This window comes from Hordeum vulgare, chromosome 3H (assembly GCF_904849725.1).
Source record: "Hordeum vulgare subsp. vulgare chromosome 3H, MorexV3_pseudomolecules_assembly, whole genome shotgun sequence".
NCBI classification, from domain to species: Eukaryota; Viridiplantae; Streptophyta; class Magnoliopsida; order Poales; family Poaceae; genus Hordeum; species Hordeum vulgare.
In genome coordinates, this window is record NC_058520.1 from 76,209,991 (window position 1) to 76,224,734 (window position 14,744).

The 14,744-nt window shown below is 45.3% G+C and overlaps 2 protein-coding genes across 3 annotated transcripts; one reads left to right on the top strand and one right to left on the bottom strand.

The window, feature by feature from the left end:
• Positions 1-1,009: 1,009 nt before the first annotated feature.
• Positions 1,010-4,888, top strand: LOC123443037 (acyl-protein thioesterase 1 homolog 1). The gene is made up of 10 exons (XM_045119261.1): positions 1,010-1,126; positions 1,566-1,677; positions 1,774-1,879; positions 2,687-2,723; positions 2,805-2,874; positions 3,001-3,105; positions 3,362-3,512; positions 3,599-3,681; positions 4,413-4,506; positions 4,578-4,888. Exons 2-10 carry the CDS (start codon positions 1,644-1,646, stop codon positions 4,666-4,668), a joined length of 771 nt encoding a protein of 256 aa, XP_044975196.1. The 5' UTR covers positions 1,010-1,126; positions 1,566-1,643; the 3' UTR covers positions 4,669-4,888.
• An 811-nt stretch (positions 4,889-5,699) lies between these two features.
• LOC123443036 (monothiol glutaredoxin-S4, mitochondrial) lies at positions 5,700-8,813 on the bottom strand. 2 transcript variants are annotated; one of them, XM_045119258.1, is made up of 7 exons: positions 8,610-8,813; positions 8,391-8,474; positions 7,330-7,506; positions 7,081-7,180; positions 6,939-7,005; positions 6,305-6,383; positions 5,700-6,214 (listed from the first exon to the last, which is right to left on the bottom strand). In XM_045119258.1, the coding sequence occupies exons 2-7, from the start codon at positions 8,457-8,459 to the stop codon at positions 6,149-6,151; spliced, it is 558 nt and encodes a 185-aa protein (XP_044975193.1). In that variant the 5' UTR covers positions 8,460-8,474; positions 8,610-8,813; the 3' UTR covers positions 5,700-6,148. The 2 variants fall into 2 exon arrangements, with proteins under 2 accessions (XP_044975193.1, XP_044975194.1); XM_045119259.1 differs by having other exon boundaries at positions 8,391-8,465; positions 8,610-8,802.
• Between the last annotated feature and the right edge of the window lie 5,931 nt (positions 8,814-14,744).

A 14,744-nucleotide genomic window follows, 5' to 3' on the forward strand; every position in this document is an offset into this window, starting at 1 on the left:
GAAAGATGTTGATAAGTATTTGGAGATTCGCTCATGATTGCTTGCCATCAGGAATGCAACTTCACCGACGACATATCCCTGCTTCTAAGGTTTGTGTCCATTGTTCTGCAGATGAGCACATAGAACATGCATTGCTATTTTGTCCTTATGCAAAAGCGGGTTGGTCTGATGTTAAAGCCTACTTCAACTTGCATCTTTGTCGGAAAGGATTCAAAAATTGCAAAACATGGATCTTTGAGTTTTTGGCAAGTTGCGATGACCTTTCTGCCACAGTTCTTGCAGTCACGTGTTGGCATATTTGGGATGCTAGAAATAAACTACGAGAAGAAAATATTACTCAGCATCCTACTAGTGTGGCTCTGAAAGTTAAAGCTTATGTTGACATGATAGTGCAGCATTTGTACATTACTTCTACCAACCATAGGCGTGAACCCTCTACAACAGCATCCTCGGTTCCGCCGCCGACAGGTAAGGTGATGATTAACGTTGATGCTGTCATTTTTACACATGACAAGAGCATGGGGGCAGGTGTGGTGATGCGAGAACATTTAGGTTCTTGCATCGTTTGTTATGGTATTGGTGTTCCTGATGTGATCCTTCCTGAGTTAGCGGAGGCCATTGCAATTCAGAGAGGATTGCAATTTGCATTGAGTGAAGAAATTCAGGAAGTCTTGGTTCTGATTGCTTGACAGTTGTCCGGCGTGTCAACTTACTGGACCAAGATCGATCTATTTGTGGTTCTGTGATTCAGGACATTAAGCAACTTAAGACTTTGTTCACTAGTTGTTCTATCTTTCATGTGCGTAGGGAGCAGAATGTTGCTACACATCTGTTAGCTCGATCTTGTAATCAGCTAGAGTGTCGCGTTTGGTGTGGTGTGTCCCCGAAATGTATCCAGGATGCTATTTGTATGGATATTATGCCATAATCTATAAAGTGGGTTTGATATAAAAAAAACGAGAAAGAGGAAACCCCACACCGCTGCCGCTCCGAAGGAGAACCGAGGAGAAAGATCCGGACGATACGAGCTGAGCTCCCATCGCATCGCCCGGCGCCTCGCAACAACACCCGCTCGCTGCTTCCCTCGTCCTCAGCTCCGCCGAATCGCGTCGCCGCCGGCCGAGAGGTTCGCAGCCCCGATCCACCTCCTCCCTCCTCCCCGCCACCGCCACCCCCACCCCCAGGCGCGCGGTCGGCTACTTTTCTCTCCCGAGTCCTGTAGCTTGCCACTGTTCCATTCCTGGGCGTGCCTGCCACCCCCATCACGCGCGCTCAGGTGGCGCAGTGCAGTGGTGGTGGTGGAGCACTGGGACTGGGAGGCAAGCGCGGGCCGTGTGGTGCCCCCCTGGGCCCCCTCACCCCTGTCCTGGCACCGGCAGCAATCTCTCCCGTAGATTCGATTCCATCCCCCCCCCCCCCCCCCCCCCGCACTCACTCCCATAAGAGAAAAGACGCTCCCCTTTCCGCCGCCCAAATCCCTCCTTTCTCTTCCCCATCCCTCCCTCGTACGCACGCACGCACGCACGCACTCGCGCTTCGCTTTTATTAACCCGTTTGCTGCCCAGGCCATTGGATTCGTGGCGTTGGCGAGCGTGGTCGCCAGCAGGAGAGGAGGGACGGCGGCGGCGGCGACTGTTCGCGGGATGAGCTTCGGCGGCGCCAGCTCCGTCGCGGCCGGTACGTATTATGCCTCTGATTCATTGTGATTTGTGCCCCTCGTTCGTTTGATGCGCCGGCTTTGATGTGCTGGGCGGGACGGTGGGTGGCTTGCAGGTGCGAAGCGGCCGTTCGAGTACGGGAGGACGCATGTGGTGAGGCCCAAGGGGGCGCACAAGGCCACCATCGTCTGGCTTCACGGCCTCGGCGACAATGGAGCCAGGTACGCAACCGCCCTTTCCCCCTTCTTTCCTTCCAGGTTCAGCTTGTCTGGATGCATTCATGGATTCACAGATATCGGACGTCCTGTCTGTTCGTACTGAATTTTTCGATGAATCTCGTGTATGTTCTCCATGTCTCTCAACCAACTGTACTTTAGATAGAATGCGGCACGGAACCATCTCACTGTCCTTCTGTTTGTGATAGCGGTTTGTGGAAATCAATCTCCCTTCCCAATAAACATGTAAGCTGATGATACCGATCTCCTGAATCATCTTTTTGGGTGAATAGATATCTACGCCACATTTTCAATGATCAATGGATTAAAATCTGTTACTCCCTCCGATCCATATTAATTGTCGCTGATTTAGTACAAAGTTGTACTAAATACACTCGCTAATATGGATCGGAGGGAGTATAATATTTTCTACTGTCTCGGACGGCATAGTCACCATTGCTGAATGTTCATTAAATACACTTGTTTTGGCATAAATTACTGCATTTTTATTGGCAAGAAAGGTATCCTCTGTGCTAGCATGATTTCAAAGAAACGGTGTGCTATTCTTGAAATTGTTTAAAAGGGGTTTATGGGGCGTGGACATTTGGATTTTTCGTTCAGCTGTGTGACCCGTCTCCACGCCTTCTGATGTTGCTGCCGGCGTGTCATTTACATCATGGAGAGCAAGCTGAGCGGAACATGACGTGGGTGTATCACGCGCTAGACCAGCTCTAATTTAAAACTACGCATCACCATTAAAAATTATTTTTAGATAAACCAACAGACATAATTGATGTTATGTTATATTTGCAGCTGGTCTCAACTGTTGGAAACTCTTCCCCTTCCTAATGTAAGTTAGGATCTAGAGTTCAGTTTTCAAGTATGTTCCTATTGGAAGTCTTTATGATTCTCTGATTTGCTACCGCTTCAGATAAAATGGATTTGCCCAACTGCACCTACGAGGCCCGTGGCAATTTTTGGTGGATTCCCATCTACTGCATGTATGTTCTGTAACATGTGAATTTTCTTATTTATCTCTTGGATGTATCGTGCTAACTCCTTTTGGCATAGCTATTTGTTTTGATAGGTGTGTGCTGATATGGTTTTGTCTTTTTCTGGGATCACAGGGTTTGACGTTGCTGATCTTTCAGAAGATTCTCCTGATGATGTTGAGGGGCTGGATTCCTCAGCTGCACATGTTGCAAATTTATTGTCTACCGAACCTGCAGACAGTATGGTTCCGCGTCAATTTCCGTTTGTCTACTTTCTTTAAACGCGTTCTTATCAAGCACACACCAGATATGAAAAGACATTCCTCGTTATTATCTGTTTGTCCGTTAGCATTTTTTTTACATCTCTAGATGCTTGTAAAGGTCATGCATATTTCCCAAGAACCAAGCTATTTTGTTCTCATATGTTGATAATTCAATAGAATGGACTCTACCAGGGTCTTGTTCATCACTAAAAGTTTTACATTAATCATCGCAGTCAAGCTTGGTGTTGGTGGCTTTAGTATGGGTGCTGCTACTGCGCTTTACTCCGGTACTTGCTTTGCTCATGGAAAATATGGAAATGGCAATCCATACCCTGTAAACCTAAGTGTGGCTGTTGGTCTCAGTGGCTGGCTCCCATGTGCCAGGTTTGTGCTGGTATGTTTATGTGCACAAGTTTCACTGGAACTGCTTCCTTGCGGCTGATCCACTTTGTGACGTGTGGTCACCTCAGGTCATTGAAGAACAAAATTGAGAGCTCACAGGAGGCTGCACAGAAGGCTTCATCATTACCTCTTATGCTTTGTCATGGAAAAGGTCCATATCTTCATGATTTTCAGTTTTTTTGTTTTGTAATACTGAAATATAAACACCTTACTGTTAGTGATAGCATTCAGCACACTGTATTTCTCCACGATGCGCGTTTAACATTCTGCCCTTTTTGCGGAGCTAGTGATCTGTGTACTTCAAACCAGAAACATCTTTCTTTATTGTTTACGAAACATTTAGAACGGTTGTAGGCTTGTAGCTACACACTTGTTTTTACCTGAAGTTGCTTCTTTGCGGTGGATAAAACAGAATTGAGTTGCTTATTAAGTACTCCCTCTGTCCCAAAATAAGTGTCGCTGCTTTAGTACAATATTTGTATTAACTTAGTGCTAAATTCGCAACACTTATCTTGGGACGGAGGGAGTATATGAACAGTTAATTTCCCCTTTAAACCTAGTGTCACCAGAAAGTTGTTTGCTCTATTTTTTTCATTGCCTAAGCAGCTAAGCTTGATAGTGTCTGGCTCTTAGTAGCTGAGTTGCCATGTGGCATGCCTCAGATTAGCTAATGCTAGTTTCAAGATGCAAAAATGTGATAAGCAATTTTCTTATATAAGTTGATGCATGCCTCAAAGTTTCTATGGGCATCAACCGAAAACGAGTTAGCAAAACATATAGGTCTTTGTACCAGGTGTCTTGATAACTTGTTTTAAGTCCTTTATTTATATTTAGTTATGCAGACGCCATCTGTAAACTGTGACTGTTATCAATTTTTTGCAGCTGATGATGTGGTCCTCTACAAACATGGAGAGAGATCTGCTGATGCACTTAAGTCAACCGGGTTTGCAAATGTGGAATTCAAGTCCTACAGCAGGTTTGCTGCCTTCTTTATTCCCCTTGAATGTTGCGATTTTTTTCTTGTGCTGATTGATCTCTCCTTTGAAGGCTCGGGCACTATACCGTTCCAGAGGAGATGGACGAAGTCGTCAAGTGGCTTACGGCAAGCTTGGAACTTGGCAGTTCCTCGTCAACTTGATTGAATGAAGAGATGCCTTGAAAAGGGCTCGTTGTAGCGGCGTCTAAATAATATAAGTACCTGTGGTTGTGCCGAAATTGAGTGATAAAATGGTTGGATAGCCAACTTGGGCTTTGGGTATACGGTCATGTCTTAGCTTGGCATTTCATATGCAGACATGCTTTACTGAATCTTGGTACTCTTGAGATTTCCATAAATTTGGTATGTGTTTTCATCCAAAGTCGGAGACATTGTGATCAGTTTGGTTTTGGTTACCGGTGATATTTTTTGTTTCAATGTATTCTATCATTTTTCCTACTGAACTGATTATTTCACTTGTGCACGAATCAAAACAGCACCAACGCCTCACACCGTCACACGTGCTTAATGAGACATATATACGTATTGTAAAGGCAATGACCCCCTCAGTGGCAAGTTTCATTCACATGATGACAGTTTGCCTTGTTGTTAGAGAAAAACAATCATACATAAGATAGACAAGTTACATTGTTGATAGCAAACCCAGGAGGGTTACATAGCAGAGAGTCGAAGTTACAGTGCAACAAGAAAAGTTATTTGTACCATAAAAAAGGAGAGTCCTGGTTCGGTTTTCACATTTCAACCTTCAACCTTTTTTCTGAATATATTTTGTGGATGGTATTTACAGAACAATTTTTTTTAATTGATCACATTTACATGTTGTTTTGGTTATCTTTTTGAGACCTGGCTGTTTTAGATGCTTCTGTTTAGATTATGTTTCGCATAAGTCTTTGAGTGTTACACTAGATCCAACAATACGTATCCATAATTTTTTTTCAGAATTTCCAAAAAAAAAAAACACCTGCTTTGATTATTTCAAACAATCATGTGCACATGTACTCGAATGCATAAAATCCGCCCTCAACGGAAATGTCACTACCTTGATATTCGACTCGGGCAGGTTTATGCTGCAAGTTTATACGAGCAAGATGCATTACACAGTTGAGTCCTGAATTCAGACAATTCAACCCCACAAGCCTTAAAACGATTGTGCTCGCGGTGGAAACAGGTGATTACACAAACAAAATTAACTTTGCGGAATAGAGAAATAGCATACTTAAGTATCCATGTCGCTATGAAGAAACTGTCACCCCTCACAACTAAAAATGCCAGTGAAATCGTTCGCAAATGCCACCCCCTCCTGGCTAAGGGAGTCCATAAGTATATGTAACAGCCTAATCATTTATTACTGCGGCTCAAACAGAGCCTAGAGTAGAATGCAAAAAAGAGCACCTGACTATTACAATGTAAAAAGAAACAATATTGAAAAAGTGGCATTTATTTGTCATGAAACGAAGAGTTGGATGCTCTTGGAACCAAGGGGTTTCCATCATGGCTGGCAACACGATGATGAAATCCTGCGTCAAGACAACAGAACACCACAGGAAGAGCATCAGAGTAAAAGAGTACTCAGAGAGGAAGCATCCATCTCCATGCAAATGCTAACATGCTGTAGCTTGTTTCACTGGGTACTGTCTTGCTCGCCCTTTTGTGCGGAATCACCAAGTAACTCCTTAAGTTCACCTTTCTGAAGAAAATTGAGAGAACAAGTCAACCACTAAGTGAAGCTCAGCTGCATACACACGTTGAACGAAATAGTTATGATCGGTTCATTTACCTGGTGCATGCTTAAAATGATGTCAGATCCCCCAACAAACTCTCCGTTGATAAATATTTGCGGAAAGGTAGGCCAATTACTGCACAAACAGACAGTAGCTCTAAGTAATAGTAAACCCATCAAGAGATACTGCGCAAACAAAAAGTAGCTTTAAGTAATAATACCCATCAAGAAATACTGCACAAACAAACAGTAGCTTTAAGTAATAATAGCATTAAAAGATTCATAATTCACAATTCTGGCATCTTAGCACCAGGTGTTAGATTACCCATTTGTCATTTTGTCCATGATGCACATGAATGAAACTGAATAAAATAGAAACTTGAAAGATGAACATTAAGTAGAGCTCCGCAATGTTGTAATCAAGTGCACGCAGCATGTTTTGGGGCAAATCTGTTCGAAGTAAAGCCTCCAACTAACGTAATCAAAATCATATTCTGTAGGTTTATCATCCATTGAAGCTAAATCTAACCATACTAAAATATTTTCTTCAGCACATCATCTCATACCCTATTCCCATGATGCAGAATCTCGCGTACTACACATGGCTAGTTCCCTTTTCCCTTTTTGAGACAGTTGTCTTCCATCTAAAACTAAAAGTACATCATCAAGGAGGTTATGATTAGCCACTTACCTGTAAGCTTTGACACTCTCCTTGAGCTTCATATTAGTCAGAATATCTCTACTAGTGATAGAGACGCCTGCAATAGACAAGATATGATATGGGGATTTCAGAGGCACAATTGACTAACAGCTGGTACTGAGATATAGCTTACCATATTGCTGGAGGACCTTAACTGCCAGTGCACTGAATCCACACCTGGGAGCTTGAGGATGACCCTTCATGTAAATGATGACTGGATTCTCCTTGATATCCTGGCAAAGATTTCAGTAAGAAAATTAATGAACAGCAGAAAAAGCATGACACAACATTAAGTTCTGCAATTGTCATGCCATGCCTATTTTTGTTACATTTCAAGTGCTTGAATCTAAATGTTCTGAAGCTCATGTGTGCATATAAATACCTGAGCAACGATGTCTTGCAAAGACATGTCAGAATCTTTGCTTGTAGGCTGGAAATCTTGATGTGTATCAGAATCAGCAGTTACTCGAGTTGTACTTGTGCCCCCATTCACGTTAGAATCACCACTGATTCCTGATGAATAGGTCATGAACTGTTGGAAAGCTGGTCGTGACACAGCCTGCTTTTCCAGTTATGATGCAAAATAAGGTCATTATAAGAACATGAGATCAACATCACAACAGAAATTACCTGATTTGCTTGCCAAAAGTTGATAGTTCAACATTGGTTGGTTTTTTGATAAAATGGAAGCAAAACAAAGCTTGCAATTTCTATACAACGTAAGAAAGGAGCAAAAGGACAATAGATGCCCAGAAACTGGGTGAAAAGAACTGGCCACTACGCTGAAACTAAACATGTAACCTTCTTCAAGGCTCATAGCCACTGTTCCATTTAAAATGAAACAAAACCACCAGTTCGTAGAATTATAAAGTTCAGAACCAGGAAATTGTTCCAGCCTCAACGAACCACTCTACGTGAAGGCATCAGCCATTAAACATGTTGCATATACATCCCATTCAAATAAAACACATTTACAGGAGACTATCTGGTAGGGAACTATAGCATCCATAACATTCATTCAGACCTAATAACGGCCAGCTTATAGCACAAATTGTCATGGCAAATGCTGAAATGATCTCAACTCTACACATAAGGATCTTTGATAAAATAAACGGGCCAACCAGATTCTCATCTCTAGACATGATATTCATGAAAAAAAAAAGTGGAAACCAGGGGTCATCATGATAGCTCTAATCAACTTTATACTAGCTCTAGTATAAAGTTATACTAAGCTTAAGACACTTATTTTGGGACTGAGGGAGTATCACTTAGAGAGATGGCACAAATGAATATAATATTAAATTTATGTAACTGTAGACGAGTGAACTGAATAGCCTGCCAGGTCCCAATGAACCTGACAGCAATTTGGGGATTTTGGGATTCGATCTGAGCGCGGATCAGTTGGGCAACAAAATGGGGAAAATTTCTGAACTATGAACTTACCGCCGTGCTGGACGCGCGGCACGACCGCACGAGCCCCCTGACGAGGGAAGACGACACCAGCCTCGCCATGTTCCCCTGCACCGACTGGTAAATCATCAGGCACCGAGATTAAGCAACGAGGGCGGATCTAGATGCTGCGCCGGGCGCGCGCTCGGTGCACCCAGAAATCGTGGAGATCGGTAGGGTTTAACTAGCCCGTGGATGAACAAGAGCTCATACCTTAAAACCGAGTGGAGAGAGATTGCGTGCGGAGTGGAGACAGCAGGGGCGCTGTGGGCGGCGACGCTCGTGGGATGCGGAGGGATAGGGGGTGGCGGTGGCGGCGACGGCGGCGGCACTGCCTTCTAGGACGGTACGACTCCAATCTACTACGATGTGCTGTTCGGTGAGTATACCGCACGAACGTGCGGTGCAAGCCCTTAGAGCATGGTTAAAAATATACCAACTGCCGGCTATAAACAGTCTTATAGCCCATCTTAATAGTCAGCTTGTGCAATAGTTAGCTATAAAAAAGTACTACTTTTATCATATATGGTCCACGTTTCATCCTCATAAAGCACCTAGGAGCACGTGCTAGAGCTCGCTCTTCACGAAGAGTCCGCTTCCCTTCTCTCTCCTCTTCTCTCTCATCCAACTCAGCAGAAATATAATATTTTAATCCTTACAGTCTGCTGACTGGACCTTATTGTACTTGCTCTTACGGCGCGACGTGCTCCGCGCCGTTCGATCGCCACGCGGCTGCGCGCGCTTCATCTTGACTAATAGGATAAGAGCATCTACACCGAACGCCTCAAACCCGTCTCAGCCATCTGGACGAACACTCCGATCACTAGTCGGTCGAAATGATTGAAATTAACCAGATGATCATCGTGCTTCTTAAGGCATCTCCAACGCACGCCACGCGTTCGATGGGCCCACACGCTGCTTATCTCTCTTCCTCCCTTATCATTTTCTTCTTCCCTTGTCTCTTCCTCTAGATGCGCTGAGCCGCTAATTCTTTCTTCTTTTTCTTCTTCCTTCATCACACCGCTCCACACACGAGCGTCATCACTCGTCGATGTAGACCGTCGCCGCCACCATCGTGTGATGTTGCACCACTACTACAAATTGCCTTTGCCTAGCATCGTTGCTACAAATCGCTACTGTCGCTTACCTCTTACTGCCTTAGGCTAGCATAGGTGGAAGCTACGCGCGACAGGTGAAATAGAGGGGGCTCGCCTGCGGTGTGATGAAGCAGTGCGGGGGGCGTCGGAGCTGCAATGAATCATGGCGGCGATGGCGGTGTGGTGTTGCATGCTACCCAACGGGATGCAACAACCGGTGAAGCAGAGCGGACGCGCCGGAGTTGCGATGAAGCATAGACTGGGTCATCGGAGTTGTAGTGAAGCATGGGGTCACTGCAATGAAGCGTCGCCAGAGCTGCAACGAAGCGCCATCGGAGTTGCATTGAAGCGTCGTCGAAGTTGCAACGAAACTCACTAGAGTTTCCCATGGGGGTCGTTGAAGCTTCATCAGCGCTGCAATGGAGAGCGGTCGGGGGCCATCGGTGATGTGGCGAAGCATGGCGGGGGTTCGTCGGAACTGCAATGGAGCGCCACCAAGGGGCCTTCAGTGCTGCCATGAAGCTGTTGTCATGACTGCGTCATGGTGCTGCCTGATCCTGTGTTTAGGAGAGTTTGATTGGACGGCTTTCGGGGCGATCTAAATTTGTAACAAGTCAATCGAGTGATTTGTAGCAGCCGCCTCACAAAAATCGACCCAAATAGGCTCTCAAATGGGCCTAAAACGTCTGGTTTGACTGACACCCCTCATATTCATCCCAAATCTAGGACGGATATGGGGCACTCGCGCACATACGCCACGTTGGACTCAACAACCCTACCCACCTCAAATTGCACCAAATCTACCCCCTCGACCTACCTGATCCATTTGCTCTCTCCTCTCATCTTCCTCCTCCACGACAGGTGTCTTATAGCTCCGTCGTCATGTGCGTTCCGTAGCTTTTACGAGCCTATATGTTGTCAACGCATGCACATCACTACTCTCTTTTGTTCCCAAAATCGGGTGCGTCGTCGCTGGCCCGAACGCCACTGCGGTACGTTCGACAACTCTTTGGGAGCCCCTTGCGTTCTATGTGTTCGACACGTTGTCCGACCCGGTTTCTTATGATTTTTTAGAGAGAAAACGATGAATTCTGATGCTTCATCTAACAAGGAGTACAGAATGATGGAGCTTGATCAAATGATTCAAGAGGAGTTCTTTGATTCGACTGATACGAATGAAGAAGTGGACATGATCATGCTCGTGAGCATGCAAAAGGAAATGGACTGGCAGGTGGAGAATATTCTCAACTTCAAGGGCTCAATCAAAGGGAGAAGATTGATCAATCGGGATGCATCCGAATATTCGAGATCATCAGGTACACGCACAACTACTCAATGATCTTTTGTAGCATATGTGAGCCCACAATGAAAACCAAAGAGTTAATGTTTGAGATGTGCATTTTAAATAAAATCTATGTAAGAAATATGTATTTTTGCTATCAACATTTGTTATTTACATGCGACATTGGCATGTATGATGGGCGTCCATGGATTTGCATGTATTTGAGAGTTTGGATTTGAGATATGTGGATGCCACACACAAGATATGATGGGGCAACCAAATGCGCCACCAGGCATGTCCGGTGCGTCTGCACACGTATAGGGGGCGGATTTGCCAAGTCCAGTTATAGATGCTCTAAGAGAAACTCCAACGCGTCGACACAAACTGTCCGCGCATGTTCGTTTGGATCGAAAAGAACACAATTTGCGGCCCAACACGCCAATGCAAATGGACGAGCGACCGCTTTTTTTCGCGCGCGACCCATTTGAGCCCCAAATTTGGGTCGGGTTTGCATCAGCATGGACACAAAGCGGATGGGCACGATGCCCGCTTGTCCCCCCTGGTCCGTTAGTCGGTGGCACACTGGCCATTTCTCCATATCTCCCATCGACAACCACCACATCTAGTCGCCCTCTCTCGCTGTTGGCCACCTGGTTCCGGTACCCAAGCCGCTGGCCGCACCCACATACCTCCCCCCAGCAGCACGCCACACCCTTGAGGTCATTCTTGCCGATGTTGGTGGATAGTTTTCGTCGCCGCCGAAGGCCCCAATGTGCATGCCACCCCCTTGCCTTCGTCGCGGTAGCAACACTCCAAGAATGGCCAGCTTGCTCGTCGGTTGTCTCCATGCCCACATGTCTGCTACCTGCTTTGGGGGAGGCACGAGATTCTTCATCGGTCGGCTTCTTCCGCCCGCCCACAAGCTGTTTGACATTTTGCCCGCAAGGTATAACTGGATAGTGGTGATGAGTACTTTTTCAACAATGTCTTCTTCACAAGGTGTGAAAGTTCGTTCATTGGTGAATCACATAATGCATGTTGTTGTTGTAGGGCATGATCACCTTAAGAAACTTGCGCTTAACCTAATTTTCATCCGTGCCCTTGCTCCCATGGTCTCAGAGAGATGTTTTAAGAGTCGTCAGCCTATGATAAAGATCATGGCGGTCCTCATTTTCATTCATGACAAACCCATCATCTTCATGGAGAATGACTTCAAAGTTGGGGCATTGAATGCTCGAGCTTCCCTTGTACAATGAGTTGATATGCTCCCATGCTTCTTTCACAAGAGTGGATGGCCGCAATTGAGAACGCTCTTCAGGGGGCATCATTGCTTGGATTATGAACAAAGCAACCGCATTGAGTTGATTTTCCACTTCTTATCTTGGTGTCAAGTTTCTTGGATCAAAAGGATGATAACATTCTTCAATGATCCTCCAAAGTTGAGTAGAGGAGTTGTTAAAATGAGACTTGATCCGAAAACTACAATTAATGAAGTTAATCAAATCAATATTAGGAGGAGGGCCATGGTTGTTTATATGAGGCGAGGAGATTGGGCCACCATAGGTCGGGGGAGGGGCGACCTTGGCATGTATGTATGATCCATTTTCCCTAGGGAAGGGTTGAACCCCAAGCCAGTAGTCGCATCCTTTGCGGAGTCGACACCTACACCCAAGTAGAGTGCATCAACCACCTTCTAGGGTATGGTGGCAGTGGTGCGTAAGCCCACTAGGAACTCTGAAAGTATCGATATGGTTGACTAAAGGGGGTGAATAGACAACTACCAATTTTTAGCTTTTATTTAACAAATTAAGTTTAGCAACAAATAGGTTGTCTAGATATGCAACTAGGTGATCAACCTATATGATGCTAACAACAATAATAACAAACAAGTAAGAAACACAAAGTAAAGGCAAGAAGTAACCACGAGTGGAACCGAAAGGCGAGGATATGTTATCGAAGTTCCTTCCCTTTGAGGGGAAGCACGTCTCCGTTGGAGCGGTGTGGAGGCACAATGCTCCCCAAGATGCCACTAAGGCCACTGTATTCTCCTCATGCCCTCACACAATGCGAGATGTCGTGATTCCACTAGTGGTGCACTTGAAGGCGGCAACCGGACATTTACAAACAAGGTTTGGGCAATCTCCACAAATTAATTGGAGGCTCCCAATAACAACACGAAGCTTCACCACAATGGAACATGGTTTCAAAGTGACCTCTTCCGTCTAGTGTGCTCAAACACCCAAGAGTAACAAGATCCGCAAGGGAATAGTGCGGGAATCAAATTTCTCTTGGTGGAAGTGTAGATCAAGGCCTTCTCCTCCAAACCCTAGAGCATCAACAAGATTCGATGGCTAGGGAGAGAAATCGGGCAAGAATGAGCTTAGGAGAAACAATGGAGAATTTTAGGAAAAGAGGTAAGTCCTCTAGGAGAAGAGGACCCACTTATATACTAGAAGAAAATCTAACTGTTTTCTGCTCACAGGATGCATATAAGTGGCAGTACCGCTTGGATGAGCGGTACTTCTCCTTGCACGGAAGTTCCGGGCTCCCATACAGCTGACACAGTCAGATGGGGTGGTAGTGTCGTCGGAGCGGTACTAACGCTTCGTTGCCAGCGGTACTTACGCTTAGCACTCTAGGAAGAGGGACTCAGCCAAATCAGAGGACGGCAGTACAGCAGTACCGCGTGTAGCGGTACTACCTTTGTTTAATGCCGCTCTAATTTAGTTCGAGCGAGGCAGTTACCCAGGGAGCAAAAAAATAAGTGGTAGTAGCCCGGAAGTGGAGGCGGCAGTACTACCGCTTCCACCCCAACGGTACTTCCGCATAAAAAGGCAAAGGGCTCCACCAGTTCATATAAGAGGAAGTGGCCAGTGCACCGTAGGGCGTTACTACCTCTGGGGCGGTACTACCGCTCTCCACAGTTGTACTTCCGCTTAAGTGAAACTGAGGCTATCTGGGAGGGAACAAGAGCTCCAAATTGCCAGGAAGGGAAAGGTGTGCAAGTGTGTACGTGATGACTCCACCCAACCTTTCCAAATGCGGACCCCCTATTGATAGTACTGATTTTCCTATGACTCAAGTCCACCAACACTAAATCAACAGAAAATAGTTGTCCTCTCTTTTAACCACTAAGGGGAAGAAAATCATCTCGTGACACTTGTTAATCTCTGAAAGCTTCATGCACATGGTTAGTCCGCAAATGGCATTGTCATCAACCACCAAAACTAAGGGAAAATTATGCTCTTACAATCTCCCCCTTTTTGGCGGGTTGATGACAACATGGGGTTTGCTATTTAAGATAAACAATGAGGCTCAAGCAAGCCCAACATCTACAAAATATAGAGATGCTTCCCTAGATGTGTGGTCTATTTCAATATGCCTTTGGAATGCAAAGAGCACACAATAGGATCACCACTCCCCCTATATTTTATAGACAGGGTCATATACTTGCCAACTTGCGAAATAAGAGTTATGAGCATGTACGCAAGCATAGGAAATATAATCTCAGACACTAAATAATGTAGACATAATAGTAGGTAGCAAGATAGCATATGTCTTACACCATAATTAAGCACTCACGAGTTTGGACACCACAAACCAAAGCAAACAAATAAACGAGTTCACGAGAGAGGAAACGCGCAGATAAAAATAAAACACTCATGACTCGGAAAATCAAGCAAATCCCTAAACGCTCTATCCCCCTTTGGCATCAAGACACCAAAAGGGGCACAACAGACTAAGACGATCCAAAGTGATGGTGAGCTCGTGATAGCCATCAATCCTCCTCCTCCTCATCCTCATCATAAGCAGCAGATACATCATGTTCCGACTCAGCCCACAAAGTGTTCTTCTTGATCCACTCCTCCTTGTTAGTGACCTGTCCTCAGACCCACTGTGAACATTCAGACCAATCTTCCTTGTGATCATCTTGTCGCAGCTGCGAGCCTTCTTGGCCTCCACGTGTGC